General features: G+C 55.2%; 1 protein-coding gene across 1 annotated transcript in view; it reads left to right on the forward strand.

The window, feature by feature from the left end:
* Nucleotides 1-12,961, forward strand: part of PADI1 (peptidyl arginine deiminase 1) — a 38,352-nt gene that overhangs the window by 10,672 nt on the left and 14,719 nt on the right. Inside the window, exons 2-8 of the mRNA XM_042951545.1 lie at nt 6,417-6,597; nt 7,779-7,851; nt 8,468-8,529; nt 9,856-9,973; nt 10,127-10,252; nt 11,938-12,110; nt 12,260-12,363. Coding sequence (XP_042807479.1) covers nt 6,417-6,597; nt 7,779-7,851; nt 8,468-8,529; nt 9,856-9,973; nt 10,127-10,252; nt 11,938-12,110; nt 12,260-12,363 — 837 coding nt within the window. The remainder of the gene's footprint in view (nt 1-6,416; nt 6,598-7,778; nt 7,852-8,467; nt 8,530-9,855; nt 9,974-10,126; nt 10,253-11,937; nt 12,111-12,259; nt 12,364-12,961) is intronic.

The following is a 12,961-nucleotide window of genomic DNA, read 5'->3' on the forward strand; positions in this document are numbered from 1 at the left end:
GAACCCACAAACCGCGAGATCATGACCTGAGCCAAAGTCGGACGCCCAACCAACTGAGCCACCCAGGCGCCCCTCTGGATTCTCTATTCTGTTGCATTGATCAACGGGTTTCTTTTTGTGCCAGTTCCACACCGTTTTGATTACTATAGCTTGGTAGTATATCTTGATATCTGGAATTTTGATACTTCTAATTTTGTTCTTCTTTTTCAGGATCGTTTTGGCTATTCAGGGTCTTCTGTGGTTCCATGCAGATTTTAGGATTATTTATTCTATTGTGTGAAAAATGCTGTTGGTATTTTGGATTGTATTAAATCCGTAGGTTGCTTTGGAAAGTATGGACATTTAAACAAGATTTGTTCTTCCAATTCAGCTGCACGGAATATCTTTTCATTTGGTTGTGTCATCTTTAATTTCTTTCATCAGTGTTTTATAGTTAACAGACTACAGGTCTTTCACCTCCCTGGTTAAGTTTCTTCCTAGGTATTTTAATATTTTTGGTGCAATTGTCAATGGAATTGTTTTCTTAATTTCTCTTTCTGCTGCTTCATTATTAGCGTCTAAAAATGCAACCGATTTCTGTATATTGATTTCGTATCCTGCAACCTTACTGAATGCATTTATCAGCTCTGGTAGTTTTTTGGTGGAGCCTTTAGGGTTTTAAATATATGGTATCATGTCGTCTGAGGATCATGACAATTTTACTTCTTCTTTACCAATATGGATGCTTTTTTCTTTTTGTTGCTTGGTTGCTGTGGTTAGGACTTCCAGTGCTATGTTGAATAAAAGTGGTGACGGTGACGTCCTCGTCTCGTTTCTGACCTTAGGGAAAAGGTTCTCAGTTTTTCCCCACAGGGTATGATCCTAGCTGTGGGTTTCTATTTAAGGCCTTTATTATGTTGGTGTATGTTAACTCTAAACCTACATGTTGAGGGGTTTTGTCACAAATGGATGTTGAACTTTGTCAGATGCCTTTTCTGCTTCTCTTGAAACGATAATTTGGTTTTTTCCCTTTCTCTTGTGTAGAACGGGTATTGGCTTTTCTTTGAATGTTTGGTAGAATTCACTTGTGAAGCCATCTGATCCTGGACTTTTGTTTGTTGGGAGCTTTATTTTATTTTATTATCACTGATTCAATTTCATTGCTGGCTATTGTTCTGTTCGATTTTTCTGTCTCTTCCTGTTTCATTTTTGGTAGGTTGTATATCTCTAGGAATTCATCCGTTTCTTCTAGGTTGTCCAGTCTGTTGGCACATAATTTTTCATCATATTCTCTTATAATCCTTTGTATTTCTGTTGTGTCCCTTGTTATTTCTCCTCTTTGTTTCTGATTTTGTTTATTTGAGTTTTCTCTCTCTCTCTTTTAGGTCTGGCTAAAGGTTTATCAATTTTGTTGATCTTTTCAAAGAGTCAGCTCCTGGTTTCATCGATGTGTTCAATTGTTATTTTAGTTTCTACTTCATTTGTTTTGGCTCTGATCTTTATCATTACCTTCCTTCTACCGGTTTTGAGTTTTGTTTGTTTTTTAGTTTCTAGGTCCTTTAGGTGTAAGGTTACATTGTTTAGTTGAGATTTCTCTTGCTTCTTGAGTGAGGCTTGTACTGCCATAAACTTCCCTCTTACAACCACTCTTGCTGCATTCTGAAGATTTTGGACGGTTGTGTTTTCATTTTCATTTGTCTCTAGGTATTTCTTTTTAATTTCCTCTTTGATTTCTTGTTTTATTCATTGAAACATTCTTTGTTTAGAAGCGTGTTATGTAACCTCCAAGTATTTGTGTTCTTTCCAGATTTTTTCTTGTGGTTGATTTTTAGTTTCATAGTGTTGTGAGCAGAAAAGATGTATGGTATGACTATAGTCTTTCTGAATTTGTTGAGGCTTGTTTTGTGGCCTAACATGTGATTTATTCTGGGGAATGTTCCATGTGTACTTGAGAAGAATGCGTATTCTGCTCTTTTAAGATGGAATGTTCCAAATATATCTGTTAGACCCATCTGGTCCAATGGGTCATCCAAAGCCACTGTTGCCTTGTTGATTTTCTATTTGGATGATGTGTCCATTGGTGTAAGAGGGGTGTGAAAGTCCCCTACTATTATTGTGTTACCATCAATTACCTTCTTTATGTTGGTTATTAGCTGCTGCATGTATTTGGGTGCTCTCATGTTGGGTGCATAAATATTTAAAATTGTATCTTCTTGCTGGATTGTTCCCTTTATGCTTATATACAGACACATTAAATTTAAAATGTCTGTTACTCACCTAAGGGAGATGTTCAAAAAACAGTTTGCTATAAGGGTCTGGAGATGGAAAGTGGGGTTTCTAAGCATCTCAGTGTGGCAGGTGGAGATCATCAAGGGGATGAGTGTCACCAGAGAGGACTGAGCACAAAGCCCTGGGGCCAGGTGGGCTGGAGCCCCCTGGGACACACTCATAGGAATGTCTGTAAGGTGGCCCTGCCTGTCGTTGGGTGTCTACTCCAATTACGTGTTCCAGATCTGGGAGATAACCCCCCGCCAATAGAATGGGTTTGGGGATAACCCCCACCCCCCAATAGAGTGGGTTTGGAGACCCACTAGACCCACTGGGAGCTGGACCTGAGCTAACCCCATTGATCACCTGACTGCTAAAAGCCTCTGCTCTGACTGGCAGGTGGCCGTGACATGTGGGTCTCTTGGAATTAGCCTCAGTTCGGAGCCAGTGTCTACTAAAACCAGAAAAGTCTGATTATTTCCTTTTCCCCAGGGCACGTCACCTGGTAAGGGCTGTGAGTTCCTTTGGAGAAGGCTAGGAGAGAGGTGAACAGGGCCTATTTTTAGCAGGCAGGGTCCTTCCCTAAGAGCACCTCATTGCCCATTTTTAGGAAGTTTACCAGCCTGCTGCTAAACACAGCCATGACAGTATTTAAAATGAAACTCTACGTGTTTGCAATCAAATAAATTATATTTAAAACAACGGTAACAACTCAAAACGCACTGCTTCCTTACGATGTTACTGGACTCTACTGCGATCTATGCTCCGACATCATTCACCTCCGTCCGTCCGTCCGGGAGAACTAGTTGCACACCAGGTGTGATCGTGTATTTCTTTGCAACTCTGAATTCGTTGATGTTACATTGGCAACTTGAATGTGGCTGTTGCTAGAAGCCTCTGTACCACAGAAATTGGCAAAGGCTACAAACCAGGACTCACATTTATTGCTTTATTGATGAAGGAAAGGAGATCAATGCAGATTAACTTTAAAGGTGTGTTAGGTTGAGATTAGCACAAAAAGGCGGGGGGGGGGGGGGGGGAAGCTGTTAGTCCAGCATTAGCTAACTCAGCAAAGAGGTTGCCTGAGGCACCGACGGAGTGAAAGTTTTCACTGCTTCCCTTCCATTTTCTTCTTCTTCTTTTTTTAATGTTTATTTGTTTTTGAGACAGAGAGAGACAGAGACAGAGCATGAGTGGGGGAGGGGCAGAGAGAGAGGGAGACGCAGAATCTGAAGCAGGCTCCGGGCTCCGAGCCGTCAGCACAGAGCCCGATGCGGGACTCGATCCCGTGAACCGTGAGATCATGACCCGAGCCGAAGTTGGACGCTCAACTGACTGAGCCTCCCAGGCGCCCCTCCTTCCATTTTCTTCTTGGACACAAATGAAAACATCAATCCACATTTATGTCCCTGATTAGTGGCAGGTCACAGGGACCACAGGGAGACAGAGTCGGACAGCAAGCACACTCAACTTCTGAGGCGTTTTCCTGTAAAGGAAGGGAGCTGAAGAGACGAAGGCCCCGCCACCTCAGGCAGATGGGTCGTAGGCAAGAAGCGGGGGGAGAAATTTGGGGCAGCCCAGTCCTGTCCCCATCTTGAGCACCAGGTCATTCTAGGGCCACACCCAGGTTCCACTCGGACGTCAGAACGCAGAGCCCAGGCCCCAAAGCCTGGCCCCAGGGCTCAGAGCCGGAACTCTGGAGATGGAACCCCAAAATCGGCCTGACACCCTAGCCCCTCCCTCCCAGGCTATCCAGCCCCCAGAAATGTTGTAAGGCTGCTGGGCAGTGACAAGGGTCCCTTGAGGACAGTGATGGCGAATCTGGGTGGGCTGCAGTCAACTGTGTGGGTGCAGGTGCACAGTGGGGAGGGAGGCAGTTTGATGGGGGCTGGGGCGGTGCTTAGGCAGTCGGATGGAGAGCAAGGCGCGCAGAGAGTCAAGCGGTACCGGGGAGTGACTGTGACACAGGCTAGGGACTCTAAGCCTGCGAAGGGGAGGGAGAACAGGCAGCCCTGGGCTGCCCAGGGGGGATGGTGAGGGCTCCACCTTCAGTGGCTGTGGAGCTGGGGGCTTCATGGGGTTGGTGTGTTAGGGGAGGGAGCTGGCAGGTGAGCAGGAGGAATCCCCGGGCTGCTGGTAGGGGAGTCTGTGGTGGGCGCAGTTCTCAGTGATGACAAAGTCTAGGGTCTGCCCTGGGAGAGGGTGGAGGACAGGGTCGCTGGGGAAGGAGGTCAGGCACTGGGACGCCCGGTGCCGGCCCATCACCCACCTGGCTTCTGAAATTGTAGGTAGTGGCAGACGTCGGCCCCCTCCAGGAATGAGGGCAGAGTGACAACGATCTGGAAGTGACAGGGAAGAAAGAGCACACAGGACTCCCACCCACCTCTGGGCCCCGGTCGAGGGGGAGTGAGGGGGAACTGGCCACCATTGAGAGGGCTGCAAGGGGACGCTGCCCACTGTGGGGAGCAGGTTTCTGAGGCAGCAGGAAGGTCAAGGAAACACTCTGAGATGAGATGAGCCCCCCCCCCCCCCCCGCACACCTGGTGGCACATGGGATGGTCTGGGAGTGGGGGCGGATAGGAGGCGGGGTCAGATCAGAGGGTGAACATCAGGCGGGTTCCCGTGCTAACCGTTTAAACGAGGACGAAGGGCGTGCGAGATGGGGGTTCCCGAAGGTACCATGGCTCATGGGGACGAGTGGGGTGGCGGGGGCGGGTCTGGCCAGCGGCCTGCAGGGCTCCAGTCTCTTCTCTGTCCCGGCTGCCTCTGAGAAATGAGGAGAGTGATAACTGCTTTGCAGGGCCGTGCTGAGCATCAGGGAGCCAGGCACTGAGTGGGACTTGGGGTTCTTATAACCACAACCCCCATCAACATTGTCAATGGAGGCAGTTTGATGGGCGCAGGTGACCGTGGTGGTGGTTTCGGAGGGGTGTCTGGTTTCTCCAGAGGGTTTAATATCTGGCTGGGTTCTCAGCAGCCCAGGAAAGGATAGAGGCAGGACCCCTCTGGCCCAGCATCTTTGCAGACAGGTGGACGTCTGCAAGTGGACTTGACCTTGAGCCTTGAGGCTGATGGCTCTGTCCTGGGGAACGGCAGGGAAGAGCCCTGACATGTAGGGGGACGGAGAAACACTGACGCATAGTTCTGTTGTTCAACTTCCCCTCTAGGGTATGGGCTCCGCATGGCCAAGAGCTTCATGGAACCCTGGGGCCTAGCTATCAGAGCGGAGTGAGAGGGATAGGGTGGAGGGGGAGAAGGTGGGGGCAAGGTGCAGCATTAAATGGAGTGATGGGGGGCTCACTGAGAAGGCGACCTTTAAGCAGAACCCTGAAGAGGGTAAGGGAATGAGCCCTGTGGATGTCTGGGGGAAGAACATCCTATGCAGAGGAAACAGTCAGTGCAAAGGCCCTGAGGCAGGACAGACTGGCAACTTCATGGACCAGCAGGGAGGTCAATGTGGCTGGAGCAGAGAGGATGAGGGGGAGCAGAGTGGGGGAGGAGAAGGTCAGGGAGGTGGCAGGGGGCACATCACAGGGGGCCTGGTAAGCTACTGTGGGACAGGAGCCACGGCTTTTGAGCGAAGGAACAGCACAGTCTGCTCAAGTGTGCTGTGTGTGGAACAGAGGGGGCACGGGTGGGGCCAGGGAGACCAGTGAGGAGGCTGCCCGGCCGTCAGGTGGTGAGAGGTGGATGGCCAAGTGGGTTCCCTATTGGGTTGGAGAATTTGCAAGTATCAGAACGGGAAGCCTTGGGGTGGGGGGTGGGGTCTCCAGAGGTTGGCGGTCTCCGCTCTCTGGAGCCTCGGGGACCACTGTCAGCGTGCGGGGGTTAAAACCGTGGCTCAGCTCCATGCCCCGCTGCCTCTTGGATTCCACCTGGGGTCCGCTGAAGGGGCCCTGTCACTAGAGCCAATGCTCTGCTCCAACCCCTCAGGTTACAGTTGGGGAGACTGAGGCCAGAGGACAAGGTGTCCAGGGCAGGGTCCTGGGGAATCAGTGGGGAGCTGGGATGGAGTCCAGGCTGCCTGATGCACAGCTGGGCTGGTCTCCTGGCCAGTGGCAGGTTAGGGGGTGCTGAGGCTTGTGTCGCTTGGCTGCCCCAGCCCCCACTACCCTGCTGCGGCCTCCGTCTCGAGTCCCCCGGAAACTGTCCTCTCTCCTTTCTATCAGTGATGTGCCCAAGGGTGCCGAGACCTTCGGGGTCTCCGGGAGCCCCGGAGTGGAGGTGTTCGTGATCTATGACCCAGCACGGGTGACAGTGCCCACAGGCAAGACCCGCTGGCCCCTGGACGCCAACGTGGATGTGACCGTATCCGTGGACGCGGCCAGTAAGGACTTACATGATCTCAAGGTAAGCGCCCCCCCCCCCCCACCTCCCCGTCCTCGTCTCCACAGTCAGAGGCTGCATCTCCCAACCCCCACCCAAGCTCAACCCCACCCACGTATCACCCTCTGACACCTCCAGCCACGTAACGCGTCCCGATACAGCTCCACAGACACCCCGCACACGCAAGCACACCCCGGCATGGCAACGTCACACGTACACGAGCGGATGGATACGCCCATAAAAACGGCCCGCCTGCGCGTCCGCTCAAGTTCACAAGCACCTCCCCACTAAGCCCCGTGCCCGGCCTACACACAGACCCGGAAACAAGCCCCCGTAGCAGGCGGGACCCCGCAGCAACACCGCGGGCCCGCGCATGCGCGCGTGCCCGCAGACGCAGGTGCCTTCCTGGATGTGTGTGTGTGTCCCCGTAGCGAAGGGAGAAGAAAGGCTTCTCTCCTTCACGGATGACGCCCTCGTCACTCACCCCCGGGCACCCACGGCACGCACGGCGACCCACTGGGTCACTGACTTGGCCCTTTCTCCCCCGACAGACAAGAGGCAGAGGCTGTGCGGCTGTTCTCCCCCTCCAGAGCAGGGCCCTGGAGCCTGCCAAGGGTTCAAATCCTACCTCCTCTGCTTCCTAGCTGCATGCCCGCAGGGGTGGGGGGAGGGGGCCGGAGTGGCCCCACTGTGAATGGGCCTGGACTCCTGGGGCCATGTTGGGGGCCTGGACCCCCTGGTGGAGCACTTGGCGTGCGTTCCGGGCCATGGGAGAAGCCGTGACCATTGGCTTTTATTGGGGGGATGTCCCATTTTCCAGATGAAGACACAGAAGGCTAGACAGGCCGAGTAACTTGCCTCCGTCAATGGCGTCGGCGGCCCCTTCCCTCCCTCGTCCTCTTTGACGTCTCCACGGATTCCCGAGGGTCTCGTTGCTCCCTCTGGGATGCGCCCCGCACGGCCGGGCCCTGCTTGCTTCTTCAGCCCGGCCCTGGACCAGGGAGCCAGGCACAGCCTCTCTAGCAGGGAAGGCAGCCCTGAGTCCAAGCCGGGAGACTGTGAATCTTGGACCTTCTGCGGCGGGGAGCGTCTTGGGGTGCCCAGGGGTCCCCACCTCTAAGCAGGACCGTCCCTCCTACTCCCTCTGCCGCTGCCACCTCTAAAGGGGTGGCCGTGCTGGCTCAGGGCTGACGATGTCCCCACAGGTGAAGGTCTCCTACTTCGGGCGGCAGGAGGCTGGCACCCTGGGCCACAGCGTGCTTTACCTTACCGCTGTTGGTAAGTACTGCCCCCCCTCCCCTATATCCCCTCCCCCCTCCATGTTGCCCCCCTGAGGGCCTTAGGGGAACCCCTCAGTGCAAGGCCCATGGCCATCTTCCTCCACCAGCAAGGAGCTTCTTCAGAGGCCTTCCATTCGTTCTAGAACCTCAGGGACGGAGACCCAGCAAGACTTAGGGCCACCAGAATCTAGAAACTGCACTGCCCACAGGTCACCAGCTAGACCCACCATAGGGCTCCTTTCTCTGGAGGCCGTTCTCCCACATGTCACGCTGTCGGAACCCCAAGATTCCCTGAGCCACGAGCCGCCCTCGGCCAGAGCCCGGGCAGCAGGCTCCGAGGACCGCAGAGCCAGCACCTAGAACCCGGGCCTCGTTCCAACTGCCAGAGTCAGGGCCGCCCGGAGCATGCACTTCAAGAGCCCGAGACTGGGTCCCTCCAATATCCAGAACCAGGGGGCGCGGCCACACGGCCCCCCGGCCTCCCAGGCGTTGGGTATGGTCCCCAGAACAGGGCTTCCTGGGTCTCATGAGTGAAGCTTGCCTCGGCCGGGATGTCATGGGTCTGACGACGGGACCGGGTGAGCCCCTGGCAGCCCCACTCTATCCCTTTTCAGACGTGTCCCTGGACGTCGACACGGGTCGCACGGGCAAGGTGAAGAGGAACCACGACGACAAGGTGACAGTCTCCTGGCTCCCCCAGATGGAGCGGTCGACAGGCAAACCTGGGGGTGGTGGGTCCTAGGGTCTGTGGTAGCCGAGAGTGTAGGGAACCCATGTGGGGACCTGCCAAACGGGCGCGGGTGGGTGTCACTTCCACCGTGCGATCGACATGCTGCGTGACTCCCGTGAGACCCTCTCTGAGCCTCTCTTGTGCCACTTTGGAGTTGGGATTGGGTCTTTTGCTTGATGTGCCTTCTATTTCCTTGGCTGTATTTGGACCCCCAAATGTGGTAGGTGCTTCATAAAAGGTCGCTGAGTGACTGACTGAAGGCTTCTGACAGAGGAGGCTGGGGCGACAGCCTCAGTTAGACCCCAGAGAGTGAGGAGGAGGGTGGCGTGAGTTCGAGACATTACCGCAGGGCAAGTATCTGGAAGCCATCCTGGAAGGGTAGAAGGTATAGTTTATAGGGAAAGACCCTAGAGAGAAAGCCTGGGCCACAGGGACAGGCTTTGAGGACAAGATGGGGAAGGGTAGCCATGGATGGCTGCGCAGGTTGTTCACTGCACAAGGTTGCTTGGCTAAGCGGGTGAGTGGGGCTATGACACAAGTCATGTCTAGTGCCCAAGCACAGGGCAACATTTACCCAGAAAGGTGGACAAGAGTGCCATATGGGTTAGCAATGGCCCTCTGAAGTCCCCCATAGGAGTTTGAATCTGACCTATGGGACTTAAGGCTCATTTCCCAGAGCGTTTCTTTCCTTCTCTGTGAAATGGGGCAAGTGAGCCGTGCCTTGTGGGGTCTGGTGGGCATTAAGTGGAGGCGTGTCAGGGAGAGCTGCGACCAGAGGCGGGGCTCCAGCTATCTTTCCCACCTCAGCTTAGACCTCTTTGCAGGGCCTGCAGGACTGAGGGTAGGTGCCAGAGATGTCTATGCGACAGGGCCCAGGAGAGTGCTGAGACGGAGAAAGTTCCCCTGGGATTGTCCAGCCCCATCAAGGTCAGGGTGAGGTAGCCTCTGTCCCCCAGTCAGGGCCAAAGCTCAGCAGGTTGGTGGAGGTTGTTTCTGGATATGGCGACACCACCCTTCCTCCTCCAGTGTGATGGCCGGGTGAGGCCCCTGGGTATGGTTGCCCAGGTTGTTCACTATACAAGAGTGGGGTGGATCTGGGTCTAGACACCTGAAACTCCAGTCCCCACATCTACGATGCCTCTTTAAATCTTTAAGCAAACCCAGAATACAGCAGTCTCCATTTCAAAGAAGCAGCCAGCTCTAGCCAGCTCCAGAGCCCCTTCCCAGGCCATCCGGGTCCCGCTGACCCCCCAGTCTCTTGTTTTGCCACAGAAAACCTGGCGCTGGGGCCCTGAGGGCTATGGGGCTGTCCTGCTGGTGAACTGTGACCGGGACAGTGTCGTGTCCGCGGGGCCCGACCTCACCAACAGCCAGCTGGCAACACTGGATGGTGTGTGACCGGGGTGTGTGTGTGCGTGGCGGGGGGGGGGGGGGTGTCCAGGGTAGTGGCGTGGGGTGGTGGAGGCTTGCGGGGTGGAGGGGGGAGGGGGGAGCGTGTGGGTGGGGTGCAGGGAGAGTGGTCTCCAGGTACCACTCTCTCCAGACCTGCAGGACATGTCCCCCATGGTGCTGAGCTGCGACGGCCCAGACAGCCTCTTCGACAGCCACAAGCTGGTCTTGAACGTGCCGTTTCCTGATGCCAGAAGAGTGGGGGTCTTCTGCGCTAGGGGTGAGTGGCCCGGTGGGGCTGCTCTCCCCCCTGCTCCACTCGTTCTCTGCTTCCCAAGCTCTTTTCTTCTCTGACCCCATCCCCGCTCACTCCCGGCATCTTCCATAACGCTCTCTACCGCTGATGAACAGCCTCTCCGGCGGCTCGCCGCGTGTTACCTAAGAAGGAGGGTCCGACACGAGTCCCGTTTTACAGAGGGGGCCAACTGAGGCTCAGGCGCACGCATCCACCGTCTCCAGGTCACCCAGCCGACTGGGGTGGAGCGGGCGTCAAACCCAGGTCTCCAGAGCCCCTCCTCTGGTCGGTCAGCACGGGGTGAGCTCCGTCCAGGCTGGGTGAACTGAACCCTGAGCTGCCTTTACTCCTTTTTATAAATGGCAAGAGGTCTCTCCTCTTCCCTTCCCTCTTCCTCCTTACTGTCCTCTGTTCAAACTGACCCAGAACTTGTTGTTGTGGCTAAATGAGCCTGGCGGGAGCCCGAACGTTCCTCCTCGTGTCCCCCTGGTGGAAGTTCAGGCAGACGCCCCGCTCGGAAACACCGTGATACCGGAACATGAGCAAAGTCTCAGTCAGTCAACCGATAGCCTTTCCTGCTGTGAATGAGAGCATGCCAGGGTGACATTTCCCAGACACCTTCGGGGGGGACAGAGGGGCACAGGACAGAAGGACTGTGGGCCAGGCACTTTTAAAAATAAATGAAGGCAGGGGCTGGGCGGCGGGGGGGGGGGGGGTGTCTGGCTGGCCCAGTCGGTTGAGCGTCCGACTTCGGCTCAGGTCACGATCTCGCGGTTTGTGAGTTCGCGCCCCGCGTCGGGCTCTGTGCTGACAGCTCAGAGCCTGGAGCCTGCTTCGGATTCTGTGTCCTCCTCTTTCTCTCTCTCTGTCCCTCCCCTGCTCGTGCTCTGTCTCCCCCTCTCTCTCTCTCTCTCTCACAAATGAATAAACATGAAAAAAAAGTAAAAATACATAAATAAATGAAGGTGAAATTCACGTCGTACAAAATTAACCATTTGAAAGTGGATAATTCAGCGGCCCTTGACACGTCCTCACTGCTGTGCGAACACCACCCCCGTCCAGTTCCTAGACAGTGTCATCACCCCCCAGGGAAAACCTCATTCTTCTCAGCTGTCACTCCCCCTCCCCTGCCTCCAGTCCTAGGCAGCCATTGATCTAGCCACTTTCTGTCCCTACGGATCTACCAATGTTGGACATTTCCTGTCGACGGAGTCATCCAGTATGTGGCCTTTTGCGTCTGGCCTTTCACTCAGCATAATATTTTCAAGGTTCGCCCGCATCGTAGCAGGTGTCAGCGCCTCATTCCTTTTTATGGGTGGAAAACATACCATTGTATGGACATACTATATTTTGTTCACCCATTCCTCCATTGATGGGCATTTGGGTATTTTGCACCTGTTGTGGTGCCTGCTTTTATCCCCGTATCTGACTTAAAGCTTACGCTGATCCCAAGAGATGCTGCCAGCCATTTTACAGGCGAGGAACGGAGGCTCAGAGAGGTTGAGTCACTGAGCCAAGGTCACACAGCTTGTGCGTGGCCGAGCTAGAGAGGAGCGGCCAAGTAGATCTAACACGAAGGTGTAGTCGGCTCGGCCCTGGATTCCGGGCCTCTGGTGTCCTTCCTCCCATCCTTTGTCCCAGCACTGGCCCCTGACTCTGGCTCCCCCTAGGTGGGACTTCCCTTGAGGACTACAAGCAGGTACTGGGACCTCAGCGTCTGTCCTACGAAGTTGAGCGGCAGCCGGGGGAGCGGAAGATCAGCTTCTTTGTGGAGGGACTCGCCTTCCCCGACGTTGATTTCTTGGGGCTGGTCTCCCTCAGTGTCAGCCTGGTGGACACGGGGGTAGGTACCGTGCCGGTGGCTGGGATGGGGGCTGAGGGTTTGGGGGACCAGTCTGGAGTCTCTGGGGCCGGGCTGGCTGGGGGCTGGGGGATCTTGAGGCCTGATGGGGCTCCCCGCAGGGCCCACTTAGTCCTCATTTCGCCCCCTAGACTCTGCCTGAGGTGCCCCTCTTCACAGACACCGTGGCCTTCCGCGTGGCCCCCTGGATCATGACCCCCAACACCCAGCCCCCCCTGGAGCTGTACGCCTGCAGGTAAGGCCTCATCTTCCTGCGCAATCCCACCATCTCTGGACCGGTAGAGACAGGAACAGAATGCCGTGTCCAGGGCTGGGCCCTCACTCACTGGATGGATTCACCGAGGGCACCCACGGGCGCAGGCTGGGTACGGGATAGCAGCAGGCTGGCTTGGGCCGGTCGGTTAAGGCCCCCAGCTGAGGTCACCGGCTCAAGCTTCAGCACCCCTGCCTCTACCCTGTCCTGTCTGTAGCAGCCCTGGAACAGCTCAGACTTAGTCCGGGCAGTGAGACCAGGCCCTGTTCAGGCAGCTGGAGGTTGTGGGAGTCCTAGCCTCGCTCTGGCGTGGGGTGCTGTGGGGCTGAGGAGAACACGGGACCCAGCTGCTGGTGTCTGCTGTGAGCCCTGGCCCAGCCTGGGATCCTAGTCCTGTGTGGCCCAGAATCCTCATCAGTCCCCTCATGGACAGGTGGGCCTTGATGGGCGAGGCTACTCAAGGCCCCTGCGTCAGAGGTCAGACTAGTGGCAAGGGCCGCAGCTGACTTGGAACATAAGTCACAAGGCTGGGATGGTGTAGAGAAACAGGTTTGCTCTGTGGGTGTTTGGAGGGGAATTC

Source organism: Panthera leo, chromosome C1 (assembly GCF_018350215.1).
Source record: "Panthera leo isolate Ple1 chromosome C1, P.leo_Ple1_pat1.1, whole genome shotgun sequence".
Classification (NCBI taxonomy): Eukaryota; Metazoa; Chordata; class Mammalia; order Carnivora; family Felidae; genus Panthera; species Panthera leo.